Source organism: Stegostoma tigrinum, chromosome 30, assembly GCF_030684315.1.
Source record: "Stegostoma tigrinum isolate sSteTig4 chromosome 30, sSteTig4.hap1, whole genome shotgun sequence".
Classification (NCBI taxonomy): Eukaryota; Metazoa; Chordata; class Chondrichthyes; order Orectolobiformes; family Stegostomatidae; genus Stegostoma; species Stegostoma tigrinum.
The window spans coordinates 21,925,122-21,950,987 of NC_081383.1; the positions used below are offsets into that span (position 1 = coordinate 21,925,122).

Genomic DNA, 25,866 nt, shown 5'->3' on the forward strand with positions numbered 1-25,866 from the left:
AGCTACATTAAGAATTTAAGTTTTATAGGATGGCTCATGAAGTTTGACACAAGGCATCTGTGGTCTTGAAACAACAGAAACAGGAGCTAGGCATTAAGCACCATTATATCAAGCTAGTCTACTCAAGGCTTACCTAATCATCTTATTATTTTTAATTTAAAGGAAGACAAATTAAGAAATAAATTATCAATTGTTATGAATAACAAGTATGTTTCTACTCTTACCTACTAAACAATTTAAGCAATTTTTTTCAGACTTTTTTGTTCAATTTTTTTAAACATTCAGTGGAAATAACAGCCTTCAAATTACCACAAACAGGCATTGAAGCCAACTGGGAATCTTAGATTATTTTTCTTTAAAAATAGTCAGGTGATTTGCAACTATATGGAGCAATAATCTATGGATCATGTTAAAAAGAGACATTATAATGGCCACTTTATAAATCTCAATGAACGTTTCCAAATACACAAATGTAGTCATGTGAATGAATTTGAACAATTGGTTCCATCACTAATCACAATGCCATTTTATATACTGCAATTAAAAATAAATGCTGAAGCATAGAGTCTGTAATTAAACCCGTTTTTTGAAAGAGACAATCAGAAACTGTAAATATCTACCTTAATTTAACATTCACTGGAAAATTTAGTGGCTTATTCAGTAACTTTTGTAGAACAAACAAGTTGCTTGCAATCAACTATTTTAATATCTTTCAGACAAGTCACTATAGTTTTTTTTTCAGTTCATGGATCTAGAAGCATACCTTATGAACATGAGCCAACCTTCTGAACATTTTTATAGTACTGTTCACAATTAATACTTTCCAAACCAAACTTTTGTTCAAGATTTCAGTGAAACAATCACATCACAAGCAATTGATTTTTTAAAAAATGGGGTAAAACAAATCTGCCAACTGAAATTGTTTAGGCAATAAAATGCAGCATTTTTCATCAATATTTTACATACTTTGCCATCTGTGTGCATGAAAGTATCAGATTTTTAATTCATTCACCAGACGTGGGCACTAAAGGCTGGGCCAGCATTTATCTCCCATCCATGATAGCCCTGGAGGTGATGGCAAGCTGTTCTAATGGTTTATTTTATTATTAATCTACCTTCTGCTTCCGTTTCATGTTTGTCTGTACTGTTTATCCATCCACAACACAATGTTTGGATGTTTACTTATGTATAATTTCAGATTTAAGAACATTCGAGACTCTAGATTCTTGTAATTTCCTTTACTTCCTATACAGTAACAAAGAGGACTTTTATTGTTACCAGCAGATTTTCACTTAAAATCTCATAACATTCTACAGTGTGTTAACAAAGTGGTTTCTGACAGTTCAAACAATGAACACATTTGTATCACCTAATCATCCCTCTATATCTCCTAACAGTACATTGTACTGGGAGCTCATTGCATTAAAAGTGTTGCAGCATTTATTTGCAGTTATTATGGTTGTTAATTCACTGCAAATTTAAATGCAGTGATACAGTTTAAATAGTTATAACTGATGTCTCCAAAAATGTCAAATCAATTTGATTTTGAATTTAGTTTTGAAATTAATTATTTAATAACTTATTTTAGTTTTCAAATTTACTAACATGTTCTGCTTGATTTGAGTCCTACAAACTTTATAAAAAGTGTTGCAACTTGATAGTCTTTTGATCAAAGAACAATCATAAATTATCTCATGCTATAAGACATGATGCTGCACAACTAAAGTAAAAATATAGCAATGCTCTAAGCAGATCTATTTTGCCCAACAAATGTAGGTACATGGTATACTTACAATATTCATATTAAAAGTAATAATTTAAATTACCCCCATGCACTTGACATTTATATTTCATATGATCTCACATTGTGGTGGGTTTACTTTACATAATAGGTGATTTTTCTAAAGGTCATGATAGTTACCTCAGCATATAATTACACTGCATTATGGAGCTAGAGATTTGCATTTACTCTCTTAAAAACAGAAATGTTTGTGGATAGGGAATATGCCATTTTTGCAATAACCAGAGGCCTGGAGCATTGTGCAGGCCAATCATAGCTTAAAGTCTTCAGTTTCAATTCTGGTTCTATCAATAACCAAACAACCAGGCTCACGACAAAGTTTCTCCAGATTGTGTTTCTTTTTGCTGTAGACCTCTGTTCACTGCATATTAGACTGAAAGTGAGAATATGAGAATATAGGAGGCGTAGTTAGTAAGTTTGCAGATGACACCAAAATTGGTGGTATGGTGGACAGTGAAGGCTATCTAAGACTACAAAGGTACCTTGATCAATTGAATGAGCAATTGATTTGATTTGATTTGATTTATTGTCATGTGTACCTAAGTACAGTGAAAAGTGAGCATTATAGGCAAGTCATAGTAAGCAAGGACCTACAGATCATAGGGTGGAAAAAAAGCCTGGATAGAGTAAGGCATTCAGATTACACTGCACAGAACACGAGCAAGACAAGAACATAAACCTAAACACAAACATTAACAACATAAACCAAATTTGTCTCCATTTATCTCAACTCCATTTTCTCCTCCCTGGTCCAGGAACTTCCCACCTACATCTGTGACACTATCCACGCCCTCAACCTCCTCCAAAACTTCCATTTCCCTGGTTCTTCACCATGAACGACCAGTCCCTACATACCTACATTCCCCATGCAGTTGGCCTAAAATCTTTCTGCTTCTTCCTCTCTCGCAGGCCCGACTCATCCCCCTCCATCAACACCCTAATCCACTTAGCTGAACTTGTCCTTACTCTTAACAACTTCTCCTTCAACTCCTCCCACTTCTTACAGACAAAGCAGGTGGCCATGGGTACCCGTATGGTCCCTAGCTTTGCCTGCCTCTTTGTAGGATACATGCAACAGTCTCTCTTCCACAGCTACACTGGCTCCATCCCCCACCTCTTCCTCCTTTATCGATGACTGTATCCGTGCCGCCTCGTGCTCCCATGAGGAGCTTGAACAGTTCAGCCACTTTACCAACATCTTCCACCCCAACCTTAAGTTCATTGAGGCCATCTCTGTTACCTCTCTCTCCTTCCCTGACCTCTTTGTTTCCATCTCTGGCAATCACCTAGAAACTGCTATCTATTTCAAGCCTACCGATTCCTACTGCCACCTAGAATACACCTGCTGTCACCCACCTTCCTGCGCGAATGCCATCTCCAATCCCCAACTCCTCAGGCCCCACTGCATCAGCCCCCAAGATGAGGCATTCCACTCCCGGACATCCCAGGTGTCCTCGTTTTTTAAGGACCCGCAATTTCCTCTCCACAGTGGTCGAAAACGCCCTCAACTGCATCTCTCGCATTTCCTGTAACTCATCCCTCACACCCCCTCCCCACAATAACAACAAAGGCCCCCTTGTCCTCAAGTATCACCTCACCAACCTCCGGATTCAACACATCATTCTCCGCCACTTCCACCACCTGCAACCTGTCCCCACTACCAAGGACATTTTTCCTTCCCCACCTTTATCTGCCTTCTGGAGGGATTGCTCCCTCTGTGACTGCCTCACTGCTCCACACTCCCCACTAGCCCCACCGCCCCTGGCACTTCTCCCTACAATCGCAAGAACTGCTACATCTGCCTCTACACCTACCCTCCCTCACCTCCAACCCAGGCTCCAAGGAAACCTTCCACATTAAACAAATGTTCACCTGCACATCTGCTAATGTGGTATATTATATCCACTATGCGCGATGTAGCCTCCTCTACATCAGGGAAACCAAGCGGAAGCTTGGAGACCACTTTGTGGAACACCTGCACTTGTTTCGTGACAAATGACTGCACCTCCCAGTCACGAATCTCTTCAACTTTCCCTCCTACTCCTTGTCCTCCTCCAGTGCCACAATGATGCCACCTGAAGGCTCCAGGAACAGCATCTCATATTTCACTTGGGAACTCTGCAGCCCAATGGTCCCAACATGGACTTCACAAGCTTCAAAATCTCCCCACCCCGATTTCATCCTAAGACCAGCCCAGCTCGTCCCCACCTCCTTGACTTATCCGTCTTTTCTCCCACCTATCCACTCCTCCCACCTGACCGATCAACCCCTAATCCCACTTCCTACGTACTAGCCTCATCCCTGACACCTTGACCAGGCCACTTTCCCTCAAATGACCAAGCCCCATCCCAACTCCCGACCTACACTCACCTTTACTGGCTCCAGCACCACCTTCTTGACCTATCTGTCTTCTCTCTACCTCTTTTATCTTCTTTATCCACCTCCATCATCGCCTCCCCCCCTCTCTATTTATTTCAGTTATTACCTTGTTATCTCAGACTCCAGCATCGGCAGTTCCTACTATCTCTAAACAAGATCAACGTTCTTTGAAGTCAGAGTCCATTCGTTAGTCCAATAATGGCAGGGCAGAAGCTGTTTTTATGTGTGATTGAGCTTCCAAATCTTCTGTCATTGGGAAAATGGCTGAGGAGTGGCAGATGGAGCTTAATATTGATAAATGTGAGATATAGTATTTTGGTAATACAATCAAGGACAGCACTGATACAATTAGGGATAGAGCCATGGATAGTATTGTAGAATAGAGAGCCTTAGGAGTTCAGGTACATAATTCACTGTGATTTGCGTTACAGGTAGATAGGGTGGTTAAGAAGGCATTTAGCATGCTTGCTTTCATTACTCAAGCCTTTGAGTATAGCAGTTGAGACGTCATGTTGAGGTTAAGGACATTGGACGTTGGTGAGGCCTCTTCTGAAGTATGTTGCCAGGAATGGAGTGTTTAAGATATAAAATTAGACTGGAAAGGCTGGGACGTTTTCCACAGGAATATAGAAGATTGAGGGGTGACCTTATTGAGGTTTATAAAAATATAAGGGGTTTAGATAAGGTGAATAACACAGGTCTTTTTCCCTAGAGTGGGGGAGTTTAAAACTAGGGGGCATATTTTTAAGGTGAGAGGACTAAGATTTAAAAAGGACATGAGGGACAACTTTTTCACACAAGAGGGGTTTTGTGTGGACTGAACTGCCGAAACAAGTGGTGGATGCAGGTACAGTTACAATATTTAAAAGACATTTGGATAAGTTCATGAATCGGTGAGATTGGAGGGACACTGGCCAAGCTCAAGCATGTGGGACTAGTTTAGTATGGGAACATGGTTGGCAGGTACTGGTTGGATGGAGGGTCTGTTTCCATGTTGTATGTATGGTCATGTGAGAAGCCTTCTAAAGGTAGAAGAAAGGTAATCCATTCAGCCTAAAAGAGTATCAACGGAACTTTGTAAAAAGCAGAAGCAAATGATGGGAAATAGCAGAGATGGCAAGGAAGGAGTGTTGTTCCATCTCCAAAGCAACTAAAGAGGTTCAGCCTAAGAGTGGAATGTCGTCCAAAGCCTGAAGCATAATGAACTAATTTGTGAACTCTGAGCATCTTGCATGACCTATTACTGCAAGTGTACCTCCACCAATTACCAACAAATCCAGATCACTGTGTACTTAATGCCCAGGGCAGCATCAGCACCAAAACATCAATTTCTTTCATCAACCAGTATCAGGAACAATTCTGCATGTGTAGGCAGTTTGCACTGCAGCCAGTAGTGTGTGCGCAGTTCAATTTTTTGACATTGGCTTTAATTATACAGATAATGTATAATACACTATACACACTTGCTGTTGAAACAAAGAAAATGAGATCAATTAATTTGGGTTCGTCTCCTGGACACTAATTTAAAATGATGGTACAGGAGTTATTGATAACGCACTTCCCAAACCAACATCATTCTTACGTTTAAACATCAATAAAATGCAATTTGTAAATACTTTCAAGTATTTGTTATCAAAATGTTATTGAATTACAGTGACTAAGATAATATTTTAACCAATACAAGTCAGAGGTTCAAAATCCAGCATCTTCATTACTGAAAATAATGGATGTTTTCCTCATTCTGGATAACATATTAGGCCATATGATAGGTGACAATGATATTCATTTGATTTTTGAGTTTATGACTGGTCTAAGGTTGTTCCAGTTTGTCTTTTTCAAGTTTGTCAATCACTCCTATTAACTCAAGAGTTATTTCTATGAAATAAGTTTCTCATTTAATTCCCGTAGTTAATATTCTGGCTCAGGGCACCAAAAACACTCTTTAGTGGTTACAATGAAAATTTATAGAAACAATAATTTGGTAGAAAATTAATAGCTACTTTGGGGAATTCTGGTTAATTAGGAAATACCTAAATGCATAGAATAGTTAAGGGTAAACCCTACTTAACTAACTTGCTTGAGATTTTTGAACAGCTAGTGCTGACGAAGGAAATGCTGAAACTGTGGTGTACATGGATTTCCAAAATACATTTGATCAAGTGCTGCATGGCAAATCCGTGAGCAAAGTTACAGCTAAAATAGGAGTAAAATGGATTGTAGCAACATAGGCATGAAATTGCCTGAGGGCAAGGTAATAAAAGGTATTGATTTAGGGATCATTTTTGAACTGGAGGAGGGATTGTACTGGAGTTTTCCATTGTCAATGTTGGGAACCTTGCTTTTCTTGATAATACATTAATGGCCAAAATCTTGGTGTACATGCAAATTTTAAAAATTGCTGATGGAGAAATAAAACATGGAACCATTCTGAACAACAAGAAGGATTGGACAAAATGTCAAAAAGATATAGATAAGTTGGTGAAATGGATGCACAGGTAGCAGATGAAATTTAATTCAGAGAATTGTGAAGAGATTAATTTTGTCAAGGTGGCAACAGGAAGATAATAGTGGTGCAGGAGCAGAGGGAGCTGGATATATATATGCATAAGTCATTGAAGGTGACAGAACAAGTTAAGGGAGTGATCACTAAAGAATACAATATCCTAAAGTTGATTAGTAGAATCATACAGTTCATGAGCAAGGAGGTTATGATGAACCTGCATAGAACACTAATTAGGCTTCAACTGCATTCAGTTCTGGGCTTCACAGTATAGGAAAAAATTAGATGGCTTTGGAGACAGTGCATTTAGAAAAATGGCTCCAAAGATGCGAACTTCAGCTTCAAAGACAGATTGAGAAGTTGTAATTGTTCTTGCAGAATAAAAAGGCTGAGACGAGATTGAGAAAAATATTCAAAATCAAGAGAGGCAGGGACAGAACAGATAGGATAAAATTGTTTCTGCTAGAAGGATTGAAAAGGAGACGGTACAGATTTAAGGAAAGTGGCAGAAGCAGCAATGGTGATACATGAACTTTTTCATGTAGTGAATGGTTAAGATCTAAAATACAGTGCCTGAGAATATAATGGAGACAGGTTCAATTGAGAGGGAATTGGACTGTTGCCTGAAAAGGAAAAACGTACAGGGTTTAGGGAAGAAAGTAAGGGAGTGGAACAAAGTGAAATGCTCATTCAGGCAGGCAGCATGGATGTGATGGACCTGAAAGGGTGGTAATGGAAATTAATTGTGGCTTTTGAAAGGAATTGAATAGCCATCTGTAAAGAAAAATATTGCTGGGCAACATAGAAAGAGTCAAGAGTGGGACTTGCTACATTGTTCCTCCAGAGATCTACCATAATTTGTCAGGCGAATTGCCCTCCATGTACACTGTCACCATTCTGTGGAATTTTTCTCTTCTGTTAATGTAGCACAAAAATAGTTAAAGATATGAAGTAAGGGAAATACATAATTTTTAAAAAACCACAAATGCCCACACAAACTTGCATCTGAGAACCTCTGCATTACTCATATCATAATGTAGGCATTTCAGTTTATTTTGAATTTTGTTTCTCTCAAAAGATACCACTGCACACTACACTGCCCTTTTTGCGGTAAATGCATCATTCGACAAATCTTTAACTGGCAAGAGATAGTAGGAACTGCAGATGCTAGAGAATCTGAGATAACAACATGTAGAGCTGATGAACCCAGCAGGCCAAGCAGCATCAGAGGAGCAGGACGGCTGATGTTTCAGGCCTAGAACTTTCTTCAGAAAAAGGATCTGAAAAAGGGTCTGGGCCCGAAATGTCAGCCTTCCTGCTCCACTGATGCTGCTTGGCCTGCTGGGTTCATCAGCTCTACACCTTGTTATCTCTTTAACTGGCAAGAAATAGGTTGAGCAACATCAAACTTCTCACATCAGAACTATAAAGTTAGTCACAGTGTGCACCACAGTTCATGGCCCAGTTGACTAAAAAAAAAAGAGTTTTCGTGAATATGAACACTAAGCGTTCATGCAAAAAAAAGTAAAATACTGCAGATACTAGAAATCTGAAATAAAAACAGGAAATGCTGGAGAAACTCAAGGTCTGACAATATGTATAGAAACAAACACAGTTAACAACGGTTTTAAATAAAGCTTCTTCTGAAATGAAGAGAAGGTGGAAATGTGTTTTTGTACAATAAAACAAAAGATGGGGAGGAGAAACTGAAACATAAAGGAAGGTCAAGGGAGGGTTAAAGGCAATGTACGTTACAGATCACAGGTGTCACAACAAAAGGCAAAGGGAGTGGTAATGGTTTGCAGAGAAAAGGTACGTCCTGGTAGGTGTTAGTAGCAGAATACAATTCAACTCTACTGAGAGGAAAACCAAGAAAACCAGACAGAGTGGGGAGATGGGAGAAAAAAAAAAATGAGAGTTCATGGTCTTAAGTTGTTGAATTCAATACTGAATCCAGAACGCTAAAAAAAACTAATCACATTGAACTTCAATTATTTCTCTGTCCACAGATGCTGGCAGACCTACTGAGTTTCTCCAAGACTTTGTTTACATTCCACCGTTCATGCTACGCTATTTGTCTGTATCTGCTATATCATTGGTGGTCTTTGGAATCAATTTACAGAATACAGTGCATTGGTGATGAAATGTTTGCACTGCTAATGGCTATTTAATGGACGGTAATAATCCATTAACACAAGTCAATGTGCTACTGTCATGCAAATATAGCAATTACGATTACAGCAACATAAAAATTCTGAAATGCTAACAACATTTAATTTATTTCTTATGGGAAGATAAAATGACCCATAAGATCAACCTGATATGCTTAAAAACAGCAAGCTGTATCATTCAAAACAACTACATGGTGCAACATTTTAATAACCATAGAGAACAGCTGACTATGCATAGGACAACTCAATGATCATGGATGAAGAGACAGAAGTGGAGAATAAAAATGGGTGACTCATGCTGTGCAGAGTATAAATATGGTTAAGGGCTCTGCATCATTTATGATTTTAAATTCACAGTGATGCCCACAAAAAAATGCAAATTATTGCCCAAATAACATTAACTAAAGCTAATGGGGAGGAGTTCACCACTTCGTTCAATAACAATTACATTTTTTTTTGGCCTGTGTTTAGCAATTTGAGCCATCAGTGGTTTGTCCAAGACAACATCAAGCAATAAGCACATTTTTAGCATCTTTCATGAGGAGAAATCTCAGCTGATACTGGCCCGCAGGATTTGTGGCATGTTCTCATTTCCTACCACTTCCTCTTCCCCTTGGCTTCACATCAATGTTCATTTCTTTTAAGAAAATAATACTTTTTTTAACTACCAGCTGTTTGGCTGCCCATGGCAGGAAATCTTGAGCAGAATAGATTTCTCAGTTAGCTTTCCATTATCATGATAGTCTTATGTCATCACATATAATCAGCAGGTTACATTATCAAATGGCAAAAGGACAGGTGTTTTGGTGCACTGCAAAAATGGCAATAGATTTTGCTTTCACAAAAATGATTGTTGTGCCTATCCAGGTTCACCTGCATGACATTATTGAACAGTATATGTGCAAAAATATTCTAAAACTTTCTAGCTGTGTCATAAATACAGCAGTGAAATTAATTGTATAATGACTGATCCTGGTAGTATCTCCTGATTGTGTTGGATTGATCAAGCTGTTCTGACTTTAATACAATTTGCATTTTAACTTTCACTGATAAGACTGAGTGGATATTAATCCCCGATTCTGGAAGATGACAGTACTGTAACCTGCTTTCTTGTTTGGGTACAGCTTTCCCAAATACTGTTACTGCAAATGTCCCTGGTATACAGTTAGCACACTCCAACTGTTGGGTTGTTGAACATAATGTCTGATTGTCTTCTGCAAATTCAGTTCATCTGCCTCCATGTTCAGCAAATCTAAGGGGCAGAGATAGATGGGGGTGTGATGCAGTAGGTCATGTTATATTGTATTTTCCTTGGGTTTGACAGTTAATAGTTTTGCCCTTTCTCTGTTTATTGTCCCTTGCTTACAGCAAAAGTACTAAACTATATTATCAATTTGAGATGAGTATAAAGAAATTAAACACTTGTTGCGACAAATGAAAGACATTGAACAGAGGGGAGCCCAGTAACAAGACATAAATTGAAGATATGCAATTATAAAAGATTAAATCCTTCATATTTTTGTGTTTTTGCACAAATGTTGCTTAATAGACAACTTTAATGCATCAACACCTACTCTCTCATCCCTGCTTCCAATACTCAGGTTTATTGGATCAGTTTCAAGAGATCGTGCATTCGTTAAACACTAAATTAACAACAAGTCCTATATTTCATATTACTTTATAAAGTTGTTTGGAATATTAAAACAGACTAATAATAATAATAATAATAATAATAATAATAATAATAATAATGTATCTCTGACCTGTAATAATTTCAGTTGGCAGAGATTTAATGCAATATTCTTTCAACATTACTAGATATTTGATCAAGGTTTAGAACTTCAGAAGCCTGGTGATGCAAGCATTGAACTTATTTAAACCTTTTACATGAACATCATAAAGAGAAGACTATTACGGGCTTCGGGGCCAAACTGCAGGACTGAACAGACAGGCAATAAAAAGGTCTGATAGAAGCAGCGCAAACAGAAAAGAAGGCAAAATATCTTTGAAACAAAACATAATCAGAAAACAATAGAAAATGAAGCTAAGTTGCAGCTGTAATATTTGAGAACTTTGGTTTCTAATTTGCTGTTTTATATTTGTCAAACAGTAATAACCTATTTAGTTTCTGGTTGAAATTTTTGTCTTGGAAGCAAGATGTGTGAACTTCTTAAAACAAAGCCTATGTTGCGTCAACCAATCTGAAGGTGGATTCAAACAAATTCAGCGTCTTTGCAATTGCAAGCGAGCTATTTATATATTCTTTTTTTACATTGATGAATTTAGCTATATTTTATCACCTATAATGGAGATCTTACGTACATGACCAGATTAAGCAATTGTGGAATCAAAACACCATTCATCAATTAAAACTGGACCAAAATTTTAGAAACCAAAGTCTTTCAGCCTAGTGCAGAACCCAGAAGCCCATAAATACTATGCACAAAACTAGCTGCATGTTGATGTTGTAGTGCTATCCCTTGAATATAGTAGTCAAGGATTTTCTCACCAGGTCGCTGACCAGTGGGAGGGATTTACGCCGAGGCTTAATGTCAGGCATGCTGTCAATGCTACGTAGAAATTTAACCGCTGCTCCCCTACAGTTATAAGTGAAACAAAAGACAAAAGAAAAAGAAACAAAAGTAAACAAACACAAAAGTAAAAGTAAAATAAACAGAGAATTACTAGCAAGCAAGGCAACAGGCACAACTCCATCACCATCAGATGCCTCAGAGCAAAGTGGAAGGTCACTGTGGGAGAAAAGAGATGTCTCACCAAATCACTAACAAGATTTTTGGGTTTTTTCTTTCGAAGATCTGGCATACTGTCAATGCTGTAAAGACCACCGCCAGGCCTAGAAAAGACAGCAATAATAAAGTGAAGTACCAGTATACAGCAGGGGGTATGAACTCCTTGAGACCTGACCAATACAGTCTTCAACAACAGTCATCCTGTATAATATAATACAACTAATTGTGCATAAGTAATCACTGAGATAAACAAGTGAAAATACCAGGACATGCTGAATAATTTTTATAGGTATTGAAGAGGCATATTATAAATAATACACAAATCTTAATTTTCATGAAGGGAAAAGGCCATTTCGAAACTCCTTCATTTTAAAATGGCACTTACCAGTTAAGTTACATTTTTAATGGCTGTTTTCATTTTGCAACATACTTCCACATTAATCTTTGAGGGTCACATAAAATAATAACTTTTTAAAAAAATAAACATAAACTGGTCAGAGTGTATAGGAACTGTCGATGCTGGAGAATCTGAGATTCTCAGAGGAGAAGAAAAGTTTGACGTTTTGGGTTGAGACCCTTCTTCAGAAACGTCAAACTTTCCTGCTCCTCTGATGCTGCTTGGCCTGCTGTGTTCATCCAGCTTCACATCGTGTGATAAACTGGTCAATTTTAGTTTGAATCCAAAGTTGCCATCCAGGTGCTGATACGTAACCTGAATTCATTTTCAGTGTTTTTCTGCTTTATAACATAGAAACGGGGAGGGGTTGCTTTTCTTTTTCCAGTATATTGCAATCCAAACTCTGTCTGTGAAAAAATCAAATTGCTTTAAAATGATCCCTGCTAATAAGATGAATAACCAAGATAAATTTAGTGAACTTCTTCAAAGAATTCCATTACTGAAGCTCATATGAAATAGTTCACATATGAGATCCCCATCAGCCACAGATCATATTCTCTTTATTTAGGTAGTGCAGCCAGGCAAGCAGCACAGTAGTAGCTTGAAGTGCTTATATTTTTATATAAAACTTGTACGAGGTAATTACCATGTGTAAGATTTATATGAGATTATATCTACATGTGTAAACTTTAAACCCTGGAAGAACCTTTCTTGAGTGCTTACCAACATGGATTAGTGCCCACTTTTATGTAACAGTGATTATAATGGGCTTCTCAATTATTACTCCTCCCCCATCATGAAGAATCAGAAGTTGAGAATTCCTGATCAAAGAACTTTGTAACTCCTGATTTAAGTGCTACCCCACCCTGTCCTCTCCCAAGTTCCTTCAGCAATGTGAGGATTCTGGGTTTGTGTCACCTGTGTTCTTGCTTTCAGTACTCTGAGAAGTCAAAAGCTACTACGGCTAATCAGGTGCATTTGCCCATGTGCCTGCAAACAAATTTGACAAGAAGCCCACTTCAAGGTTCTTACACACTTTGCCAAAGGATAAAATCAACCAAACATCAAGACATAAATCAAAAGTGAACTTCACATCAAAGAATTGTTTGTACATCTTTCACATCAACAAAAGAATTCCGTCAAGTCACATCATCATACTTAACATTTATTTAATCAGAATTTTCCTGAATGCAGTAATGCCAAATACAAGCCAGGTTTTGCTATTACAAAGACAGGGTAACTGGAAGCATCCATTATCATTATTCTTCTAAATCTGACACTGACTTCTGGCATCCACGACTAAAGTTAAATGCAAATACCCAACAATCGCTCTCATTGATTCCATACGCCTTCACACACTGCACTAATCAATTTTTTGTTTTGCAAGTGAAAACATGAACTTCACATTTTATGCCATCAGTTTCACTGTGAAGACTCTTGAAAAAAATTAAATTCTGTTGAATGTGGCATCACTAAGTGACATACTAAGTCATAGTTTTTACTGAATAAAAGAATCTTGACAAGCTAATTCTTCAAACGAACATGGCTGAAAAAGACATTTGCAGAAGCTTTTCATCTTGCATTCCTCAGGAGAATTTGCAAGAATACCAATGTAAGGGGAAAAATTATATTACAAGAGAGTGCTAATTGATTGGCAAGTGGATGCTGATTGGCAGAGACATTGATATGGAGATTGTGCAAATTAATGATGATTGATGGTTAGCTAATATGCTTTGTTTAAGTGTTAAACCAGAAAAATTGACACTGGTTAGTTAGGGCATTGCCCGAAGGAATATGAAATATGGTATATGAATTGCAAGGCCTGTGTGTCACCAGGCTTGTAGACCATACCTCCAAAAGACTGCCAAATTATACCAAATTGCATATCCCTTTGGCTATTTGTAGGTACTCACCTATCCAACTAGGCCACAACTGCAAAATTTGCAGTCTAATATTAGCTGTGACTCTGCAGTTGCATTACATCTGCCAGATAATCTTGAAAGTACGAAAGAATTATGCTGATAAGCAATTTAGGATTGCCAGTCAGGTTCGCACAATGACATACTTCCACATACTGGAAGCTACATATACTAATAAACACAGAGCCTTGTTCTGTGCATAGAGAGAACATGTGTAGCAACTGTTTCAACTGTCTACACAAAGGACAGCCACTTGCTGATTCATTTCTTGGGGCAATGCCTTCACAAATCAAGGTCAACCTGCTTGGTTTAAAATTTAAACAAAGACGAGGAGTTAACTGTCATTCCTCATTAATTGGCACATTCTCTATTGCAACTCCATGGCCAATCAGAGCCTGCTTTCCAACCAATTAACACTCTCCTTTCATACAGTCTAAAGTCTCATTTCTCTTTTGATTTGGTATTTTTGAAAATTGACAAGTATAAGATGGACTGCTTTGACAAAACATGTCTTTTTAAAGCAACACTTAAGTTTCGTACCAACAAATGGCAAATTTTTACTTGTTTTGTATCAAATTAGCTCACCACCACCTTCACAAGTATAACTAAGGATGAGTAATAAGGGCTGACTCAGCCAGTGATGCCCACATGCCATAAGTGTTTAGAAGTGGAAGAAAAATCTCTGATTTATGCTCAAGATTCTGAAATGTTTAAAATAAACCTCCTTTACCATTCTGGTACTTCAGCTTCTACCTTACTGAAATGCATATGTCCTAATCTTTATTTTATTTGCTGTATAATTATGAAAAGTTAAGGAAAAATCCAACATGTAAATTTCTGACAAACCAAAAGGCTGTAGATGCTGGAAAATCTTAGCAGGTATAGCAGTATCTGTGGAGAAAATCTGAGTTAATGTATTGAGTCTAATGACCCTTCTTCAGAATAGATGGTAGGAAAGTCTTTTTTTTCCCTGAAGACAGAGTGTGCAAGTAAATGATAGGTGGAGATAGACCCCAAAGATAGAGATGACAGTTGGTCAGAAAAGAGAGTGGATAATGGTCAGCCTAAGAGAATGAATGGCTATTAATGGGGACTATTAATAGCTAACAATGGGTAGTGTATAATCGCAGACCATGTGACAACAGGGCCTAGTGTGTGGTGTTTGGGGTAAGGATATGGGAGAAAGTGCCTCAAGCCCTAAAATTGTTGAACTTGATATTAAGTCCAGAAGGCTGTAGATCCAAGTAGAAAATCAGGTGCTGTTCTTCCAACCTGCGCTGAGCTATACTGGAATACTGAAGCAAGCCTGAGACAGAAATACTGGCCAGGGAACAAGATGGTGTGTTGAACTGGCAGGCAACTGTACGCTCAGGGTCTTTTTTGAGGACAGAACATGGACGTTCTGTAAAGCAGTCACCCAGTCTACGCTTCATTGCCCAGTGTAGAGAAGACCATATTGTGAGCAGTGAATGCAGCAGACTATACTAAGTCAGGTGCCGGGAAAGCACTGCTACACTTGGAAGGTGGGTTTCAGCCTTTGTTTACTGAGGAGGGAGGAAGTAAATGGTTGCAGGGGAAGGGTGTTGAGAATGAAGGAGGAGTGTCCTTGAGGAAATAGTCCTTCTGGAAGGCTAATGAGGGAGTAGGGAATATGTGTCTCGTTGTGGCATCCTGCTGGAGGTGGCAGAAATGGCACTAATAATCCTATTATGACACTTCCTTGTTTGATATCTGAGACTTTTCAACGTCATTAGCAGCTGTACCTGGTGACATTGTTTTGCTGGAGATCTCCCACAGCTGGTTGCAGAACAAACTAATACCGAGAAAAGTGAATTGCACCTCCAGTGATCAATTGATCTTTGAGGAAAATGTTTTCAAGGTCAGTAGCAAGCTCCATCTTTACTGTTGCTGAACAGAGTCAGGAAAATGCATCCTCCTTTTTCCATGTACTGCTTAGTAACTTATGTCCTTCTATCACTTTCTCATTTTAAATCTTCTCACTACCGTGTTGTATAATATCCAGTACTCCCTTCTAACCCTTTAATAATTCTAAGTCCTGGTAGGATAACACATGGGTTGAATCTGAAGTAAATATACTGAAATGCAATGCTCCAGGGCCGGCTCAAATCCTAGCAGTATATGGCTTTTCATATATAGTAGACAAAATACATTAAGATGACTTATTCTTACATCATGTGGAAGTGTAATCTGTACATGGTAAGTGATCATTCAAATCGGAAGAGGTTGACATGACTGTGGTCCATTTGATGCTCCCAATTTCATAACAGGGCAAATTTTCCACAGTTGGCATGTTCATTTAGGTCAATATCATTTGTTTTATAAATTGCCAGGCCAGCATTGTGCTGCTCCACAAACCAATATCATTTTGCTGTGAAAATGACAAGTTGCTGTCACAGTGGAGTCAAGGGGAAAAAACACCTTTGTTCTGTAAGGGCATAACACATCAGACCCATTTTTATAATACCTTGGTGGCCAACTTTGCATTCTTCAACGCTTATTGAGGCTTGATCCACTATTACACTTGTGCAGATCCACACTATGGCTCCCTTTCCCCAAGCTGATATTTCCTAAAAGGTTTCTAATTTGCCATTAAAGAGTAGTTACAAATAATTCTGAAAACAGGGTAATTTTTGTAAGTGTTTGAACTAATCATTGCCCGTGCATTTAAATTCCTTGCTGCACTGTGACCTGGTGAATAGGCAGCTCATTAACTTCTTGTGAAATGGGAAAATGACAAAATTATGCTGTTATGTCGGCTGGTCAGTACTGTTGAACCATATTATTAAATTAATCAAATAGATATTGAGAGTCTGACCGACACATTTAACTCAAGGAAGAAATTGGTGAATTCTCGTACTTCAAAAGGATTAAAATATGGACTACGTATTTAAATGCTCTCGCAACTCCAAGTAGGCCAGTTATCATCACCGGGGAGGTGATGGCCTACTGATATTATCGCTGGACTGTCAATCCAGAGACCCAGATAATAGTCTGGGATCAAATTGCACCATGGCAGATAGTGGAATTTGAATTCAATAAATATCTCGAATTAAGAGTCTAATGATAACCATGAATCTATTGCCTATTGCCTCTGGGCAATAAATGCTTTTCCCTCAACTCATGAATGAATAAAGAAATCTTACGCACTGCAAAAACACTCTTGTTAGGTTACATGAGTACATAAATTTTAAAACTGCTCTGCACTCACTCAATGATTCCCACCTTGAAGGAAATTAAGCCATTCTCAATGTGATGATAAGTTCTTTCCTTTTATTCAGATTTTCTCGAGTTCTGCAATAGCAATATCTCCAAAAACAAAAGTCACCCGTATCAAAATAAAACTTGGAAAGAACTTTAACTTGCTTCCCAGATATAAACTGTCTTTGCATACTAACCTCCAGCATAAAAACTGTCTAATATTCACTCTCACTGAAGTCAATGGAAAATAAATTTGGATAGATTCTGTCATGGGTGCCTGATCTACTACCTCCATTTTAAGGGGTGACAAATTGAAAATCTACTAAAGCCTACAAATTTAAAATTGCTTACCAAAAGCGACAAAAAATATTTTTAAAAGTCTGTGTAACTTGAAGGTTGTGTATCACATTGTCAGTTTTGTGATTCTCATAAGTAGCATCAACAAATAAGCATTTGTGGCACACTCTAAAGTGGAACATTATATTATAAAGCTGAAAGACACTTTAGACGTCTGCATCCTAAGAACTAACCCAACATTCTCTCTCTGGATTAGACCTGCACACATGATTTACAAAAATGGCCACCACTAAAGTACATTTCATGATACAGAAATTCAAATTAGAAAGTATTTTAATATTAATGAATTTAAACTACTTATTGTGGAGTTTCTGCGACACACTAACAGATGAAGTTTTACTTACCCTCCTTTAAACCAAAGAGGCTTGGGAAGATCACCAACCCCTTCCCCAAGTTGTGCCTGTGATAAAAACAAAGTTTACTTGCAAAAATGCAACATATTTCATACTCTTCAGTAAGAAAGTTCAACATTTATGGTAGAACTGATTTTAACACTATCTTTACTCCTAATAATTATATTTCCCAATGTACTTTGATAAATACTGTCTGAAATACTTTTAATAGAGTTTTGCTACCTGTATGGTAAAAGCAAAACGAAAAAGAAATCACATAACAATGTGAGAATTTAAAAAAAAACACTTATTTAGAAGCGTTCAACAGCAAGTCATTTTAACTTCGTATCACACCTAGAATATAGAGCTTAATTTTACACATGGGAATAAATATCCATCATGAGAAGAAGCTGTTTGGTAAATCAACAAACTCCAGCCAAAGTCATTATCTTAGCATAACCTTCCCTTTCCATCATGACATGGAGACACTATCCCATTCATTTAAAAAAAAGACAGACAATATTTATAAATGTTTCTGAACTCCACATTCAAATTTTGATTAGGCCTTAATTAAGATTCCTTTAGCAATGTCGGTTGGCTGCAGATAGATTACTCTCTCAGTCAATTCTACTTATTGACCATCTTGTATTGGGCACAAATGGGGTGAGGAAGGGACCCTTGCTCAGTGTCTATTAACTTTGTATGGATTGCATGAATGAAACTGGCAACTCAGTAAGCTGCAATAATTCAGTATATACAATGATGATTTTTCTGAATCAAAAAATAATCAAGCACTAGCAGTAGCTAGCAGTAAAATTGAATAAAACTGATTGCATGTTACTCTAATTCCAATTTCTTAATTTTGAAAACCAAGATATTGACTGGCTAGTCAATCAGGTTGACTTCCAGGTTGGGAATTAGAGCCAAAAAGTGCATAATACATGAAAAAAAATCTTCACAATATGCAAATTGCTGAACTCTTCCAGCCCATTTCCAGTGTATTGGAGAGAGTCTGAACCTCTGCATTTCCTCTAATTTTCAAAAAGTATATCCAAAATGATAATGGTATGGAAACAAATTCCCAGCCTAAGAATGCCTTTCTAAAATTGGCACTAAGAGGCATTCAAAATAACTCAGTGAATGTTCCTCCCACACCCCCATCAAAAAGCATTTGGGTTCTGCTTTTTTCTCCAAAGTCATACTGCTCAGAAAGAAAACTCCACGTTATGAATTATCAACATTTGGTAGAATAGGTGGAGTGGAAAGAACAGGTCCTCACTTAACTCTAGCTGTTAGCATAACAATAAAGTTGAAAAAATTTTCTGGACCACTACTCACTAAACAAACAAAAGCAGTTGTAGATAAATAAATTGTTAGGGGAAATTTGGGTATGACAAGTTAACCTGTAAATCCATATTAAGTTCTAGTTGGAATTAGAATGAGGTAGAGAAGCTTTAGTTAACTTCATAAGCAATAATCATACAAGTTATTTAAGATTTATTTTCACTTACTTAAGCCAAAGTAGTAGTCAGGTTAAAATACAAGCTAAATTGTATAATCACACTCAGGTGCTGATGCAGCAGATAGAGTTTCAGTGAAAATGCAACATGGCTGAACCAGCATTAACGCTGAAGCCTTATTTGGAAACGAAATGTTAGGATGATCCTGTACCAAACCAAGACAGACAACGAATGGGGTTTAGTCAAGGATGGAAACAAAGCACAGGCTTTGGAGAGCAGATAGGATAGCACCTGCGAAGATAGGTTGTGGTGAGACCAGTGGTAACAAGGATCTTGTCTTTGGAATGTGAAAGAAACAAGCTGTTTGTGTAAAACAGATCACTTCAGAATTTGAGTAATGTTCTGTCTACATGATTTATAATGTACAAATATCTAATAATCCTCAGTGAGTTCCAGCGCTGCCTTGGAATCTTTTCTCGGGTGGCATCTCCCAACGTTGGCTCAATAGACAATCATTGACCTGTACCTCAAGGCTCCTTAGAATATTTTGTAAAATAAGCTACCACAACAACTCCATTTAATTTTGCTACAAGTAATCAATTTGTTTTCCCATCTTTTGTTATCCTTTTTAAGTTAAGCAACAGATTTGTTCTGGTTAGATGTATATATTTTTAAATACTTCATCCTACAAGCCATTTATATCCCATCAGTAAGTAAAACATATTTCTGATAGTCTGCTGTTATTGTTTTCCGTAAAGCAATTTTTCAAATGTTGAGAAAGAAAAGTAGGGTTTGTCTCACTCACAATGAAAAGGAAAGCAGACTTACTTCTTGAATCTGCATTCGAACTTTGTTAAAAGCTCGGATCCAATTGGCTTTGGCCCTTGATATATTAGAATGTTCTTCCTCCTCATTTCTGTAACTAAAAAAGTTATAATGGTATGGCAAAACCAACTAAAATAACTCTTTCACAGAATAAAATTTCTCATAAATTTAATACTACTAAGCAAGACAAACATATTGTGAAATTATATTATTTACTGTTGGAGGCATGTCTAGATACTTTGCTCAACAATCTTTTTCTGTCCTTTCTAATTTTCTTTTTTCCTTAATGTAGTGTACGGACTTTAGCAAGCAAGTTACTCAATGAGCACCAATAACTCACTTACATAATATTGAGAAGTGCTCTTATTTTGGGGCTTGCGAGGTGCAGGCTGCAGTGAGATGGCAGTCAGGGTATTACAGGAAAGGACGGGGGTGTTTGCTAATTGATCACTGTTCCTGCCTTGACTGAGACAAAAAGAGACCCAACACTCTTTCTAACCCTCAATCCCAACTCGGTAAGAAAGATTCACTGGTTTCCCCTAGTTGGGAAACTAGCCACTCTTCTCATCTGGTAGGAAGGCAGGCAATTGGGCCAGTGAGGATATGATACCCTTAAACAGCCACTTAAGGGCGTTAATTGGTGGAAAGTTGAGATGATTGCCCATGATTCATCTCATCCAGCACTTAACTGGCAAGGTAGTTAGAAGGCAACTCTCTCTTCAGTATCAATTCAATTATTCACCCTTCTTACCACCTTCCTCACCATCTGCATTGATGGGATAATTGTGCCCCTGGTCTTCCGACCCTTTCCAAAAATGCTCAGGAAAGCTGGTTAATTTTCTGTACCCTAATTCCTTTGGTTAGAAATCCTTTATTTTGCTTCAATCCAATAACATTCAATAGCATGTCTACAACCCCAATAAAATTCAGACTGCATTTTCATGTTGAGTGTACCTTTCAAGAAAGAGCCATCAAACTGAAGAAAATGCATGTTAAAATGGATGGTTCAAAGAGGTGAGAAAAATATCAGAGAGAAAGACTGTAGAGAAACTCAATATTAAGGATTATAATTTGAGAATACAGAAGAAGGAATGAAGTTGCAGGAAAAACAATTCCATATTTGTTTCTTAAATGTCAGTCCTACTTGACTTCAAATTTACTTTGAATCCTGCTAGGATGCTCTACTTGAAAACATGATGCAAGAATATTCAATAGTAATTTACAAAATGAATTTGATGAATACTTGAAAAGGAGCAAGGGTATGATTATGGGGATAGAGGAAAAGACTCTGATTTATAGCAGGCTCTTTCAAAATGTCAGAGGCAGTTTACATTTTAGTCTCAATACACAGCTGGCTTAGAAAAATGTTGTTCTCATGAGATTTTATTTGGGTGTCATTTTGGGACGTCATTCTCCAAAAGTTAACTATTTTTAAAATATACAATACTTAAAACCTCCTAGAATTCTTACATTTCTAGTGGTTTTTCTTCAACCTGCTCTGAAGCTATCTCTGTTTCGGGGGGGATTTCAACTGGAACAGTGACTTCTTCCTGCTCTTTAGGTTTCTCCTCATAAATTTCCTCCTCCTCCTTCTGGAACTCATCAGGTTCACTGTAAATCTCCAGTGGTTCATTATCTTCTTTGTCCCAGTCCAAGGATTCTTTCTGACAGCTCACTGAGCTGTGGCAGGAGTGATAAGAATCCCCGTCGCGTTCATCATCAATGTCTGAGCATTGCAGGCTTTCATTATCTGGATCAAAATCCTCACTGAGCTGGGAGCTGCCCTGGCTCAATTCTGCCGATGAAGCATACCTGCTGCTACCTGTTGGACTGCAAAAAATGAAGATATTTAAATTGTTAATTTTAAATGGAAAAATAATTTGGTACGACAGCAGACTGCATTTTTAAAATAAATTCTAATTCAGTATTTGCTCTGTACAGATCAAAACAACAAGATTAAAGTATATTTGGAACAGATCAGGCATATAAAACAAAACGTACATTCAAAAGACAAGTAGTTCTCCTCTGCTCTTGGTTGAATGCAATCATTATTGGATACTTGAACTGAAGGGCAGACATGTACACTTGGACAATTTGATAACACTGCAAAAACTGACACTGACTGTAGTGCAGAGATAATGGGAACTGCAGATGCTGGAGATTCCAAGATAATAAAATGTGAGGCTGGATGAACACAGCAGGCCAAGCAGCATCTCAGGAGCACAAAAGCTGACGTTTCGGGCCTAGACCCTTCATCAGACTGTAGTGCAACTGCCTAATGTTGATAAACCACAACAAGCAAGTGTTCACAGGTTTAACACCACTAAGTAATACTGGGAACATTAGGATACGGGAAACAAAGCACATCAGCTAGATTACCAAATCCTTTAGTACCATGAAAACTCTAGAATGTATCCACCTGATGTTTTGTGAAACTAACAGCTCTTATATTTTACTGACTCTAGTGAAGATGGTGGAAGAGGATAACTTCCTCCTCCTCTCACCACATGTATTACAACCACTGAAATTCACTATATGTCTGAGGATTCACAACAAAACTAAAGCCAAACTAAAGAAGACATGTTTTTAATACTGGAGTCCTATCAATCTTGTATACAGCGCACAGGCAATCTAGATTAAAAATCTGTGCAATTGCATATTTATTAAAACACCTTTCATACCTCTACCTTGATAATGAAATAGAGTCTTATAAATTTTATTTCAAGCTCTAAGAAAGTGAGTAAATTTATTGCAATGTGTTCAATAAGAATTTTTCCATTGTTACAGCAAGTGAAGTCACATTTTAATAAAATAATTTAAATATTACACTAAATGTTTCACTTAATATAACAGTGAACATCACGAACATGTAAACTATAATAATACAAATAACAAAAAAACTCTTCTAAATTAATGCTAGAAATTAACAACAGAAAAGTTGTGTTGCATTTATCCTGCTACAACATTATAGTTTAAAAAGCCTAACCTGTTGTGGCATTAGAAAATACTTGATTTATTGCATATTTATTTAACCGAATTTAATCCATGAATTCAGTACGATAATATCTGACTAGAAGATGAGCAATTAAAGAAAATTTGTCTTATTTATCCCTATAGGCTTATGGTTGTGAGACCTTCCATAATACATTTAACTCAGGTACACAGTATTCTGTGTTAATCATAAATTCAAAGGGGCTTTATTTTTTGCATTATCAGTGCCTAGCAATTTGCAAAACAGTTCAAATGACAGCCATTGGGAAGCCTTAAGCTAATTGTCTACTAAACTAGGTGAAAGATTAGCATTAGGTTCAGGCTGCAAAATGTGAGTTTTAAAACCTGTATAAAAATTGTTCAGAAGAACTTCAAAGTATCTTTTATGTTAAACCATTTTATAAAGCAGATGCCAGTGAATGGACTGAAGAGCTGGATGGACAGTCTAGTAACTACTTGGAGAGATTGGATGCATCAGATAAAGCTTTTAAATATTCCTAATTAATTTGAGATAATGAGTCTGAAGTCTGCTTGAAGTAAGATAAAAAGGTAAATTTGACTAGATTTCAAACAACAGAATGTACACAAAAGTAAACCAAGTATTTAAAGGATAGAGTACTGTACAGGTTATGATACAGAAAGAAGAGGGCCTATGTCTAAATCATACAAACATATATGTTATGAAACTGACTTCAACTAATCTGATAAATTATGGGCCTGCACAAGGAAAAAGGGCCAAAAATATAACACAACTATAAAGTACAAGATACTTATACTTTTTGAAACCATTTCTAATTAAAATAAACAAACTGATCTTCGAGTTTAATTTTTCAGATTACATTTCCGATGGATAGACGTACCACTAATCAGTATTAGGCTCACATTATGGAAGATTGGGAACCAAAAGAGGACCTTCTGGACAAGTGTTGAGGAACCATTGTGCTCTTACAGAAAACCTAACTATTTAATCCTAAACTAAACTAAAGACATTTTGTCAAAGCATTTCATTTTGCATTATGATCTCAATCGATGTTACTACTAGACAAGTCAGATCTCAGATTGAAATCTGAATTGTTAGACCATCTTTTTTACTTTAACAAAGTGATCTTTCACTGAAAATCAAGCACACAATGCTGAGATTTGGTTTTAACAATTATTTTTACAAAAAAAAGTGAATATCAAAATGGAATAAACCTAACTATTTAAAATTTAAAGATTTAAAACACATGGTAAAATACAATTGCATTAATACCAACAGCACTCATTTACAATACTCAGGAGTGAAAATTCCCTTCTCTATCATATTCAGAAGACTCAATTTAACAGTACTTCAATTTTCTGTCTTCAGAATCTGATAGCCTGTTCATTGAGCCTTCATCAACTGAGCTTTGAATTTCTAAACTTCAAATAATCTCTTCAATGTTTCAATCAAACATTTCTGGTCTGGAATGCTAAAACTCAACTCTACACTGAAGTCATCTATTTCTGAACAGTTCTACTCTGAAGTCCTTCTTTATGGCAACTGTATTATATATCAGGCTTTAATTAAGACCTCTGCAATACTGAAAAGGCTATGACTGTTTGCTCCCCCAAGAAACATCAACAGCTCTATTTCAAAATCTTCTACCTGAAGTCCAATGCACAACTGTTTACGATGTTCACTTCTTACAAACTCTCCCAATGTAAGCACATTTCTATTAACTTCCAAGAACAAGCTCACTCAGGCTGTAATACATGCAATATATCTCTCACATTACATCACACACTCATCAGAAAGGATGAATAGTTTCGACGTGTTTTTTCTCAGCTGTACTCAAGTTCTGTATGATTATAATCTTAATTTATTATGGTTTTGTCACTTGTATATCGGATATTTTTAAACACTGCTAGTCATGAGATAACAGCATCAGAGGATCAAGAAAGCTGACATTTCAGGTTTGGACCCTTCTTCAGAAATGGGGGAGGGGAAGGGGATTCTGAAATAAATAGAGAGAGGGGGAGGCGAATGGAAGATGGATAAAGGAGAAGTTAGATGGAGAGGAGACAAACAGGTCAAAGGGGCAGGGATGAAGCCAGTTAAGATGAGTGTAGGTGGGGAGTTAGGTTGGGGATAGGTCAGACCAGGGAGGACGGACAGGTCAAGGAGGCAGGATAAGGCTGGTAGGTAGGTGGTGGGGTTGGGGCTTGAGGTGGGAGGAGTGGATAGGTGGGAGGAAGGAGGGACAGGTTAGGGAGCCAGGGACGAGCTGGGCTGATTTTGGGTTGCAGTCGGGGGAATGGAGATTTTGAAGCTTGTGAAATCCACATTGATACAATTGGTCTGCAGGGTTCCCAAGCGAAATACGAGTTGCTGTTCCTGCAACCTTCAGGTGGCATCGTTATTGCACTGCAGGAGGCCCACGATGGACATGGTATCTCACCATGGCTCCCTCGTGCACTCCACATTCCCCACCACCCCTGGCACTTTTCCCTGCAACTGCAGGAAATGCTACACCTACCCATATACCTCCCCCCTCAGCTCCATCTCAGGCCCCCAGAAGACCTTCCACATCAAGCAGATGTTCACCTGCACATCTGCTAATGTGGTATACTGCATCCTCTGTTGCTGATGTGGCCTCCTCTACATCAGGAAAACTAAATGGAGGCTTGAAGACCACTTTGTGAAACACCTACGCTCGGTTCACAACAAACGACTGCACCTCCCAGTTGCGAACAATTTCAACTCCCCCCCACCTGACCCCGACACATTGGGCCACATGTCCATC

The 25,866-nt window shown here is 37.7% G+C and overlaps 1 protein-coding gene across 1 annotated transcript in view; it reads right to left on the reverse strand.

Moving 5' to 3' along the window:
* LOC125465730 (protein unc-13 homolog A-like) overlaps positions 1 to 25,866 on the reverse strand; it is a 390,692-nt gene that overhangs the window by 192,084 nt on the left and 172,742 nt on the right. Inside the window, exons 11-14 of the mRNA XM_059638582.1 lie at positions 21,581 to 21,940; positions 20,114 to 20,207; positions 17,838 to 17,893; positions 11,361 to 11,448 (exon numbers count right to left, since the gene is read on the reverse strand). Coding sequence (XP_059494565.1) covers positions 11,361 to 11,448; positions 17,838 to 17,893; positions 20,114 to 20,207; positions 21,581 to 21,940 — 598 coding nt within the window. The remainder of the gene's footprint in view (positions 1 to 11,360; positions 11,449 to 17,837; positions 17,894 to 20,113; positions 20,208 to 21,580; positions 21,941 to 25,866) is intronic.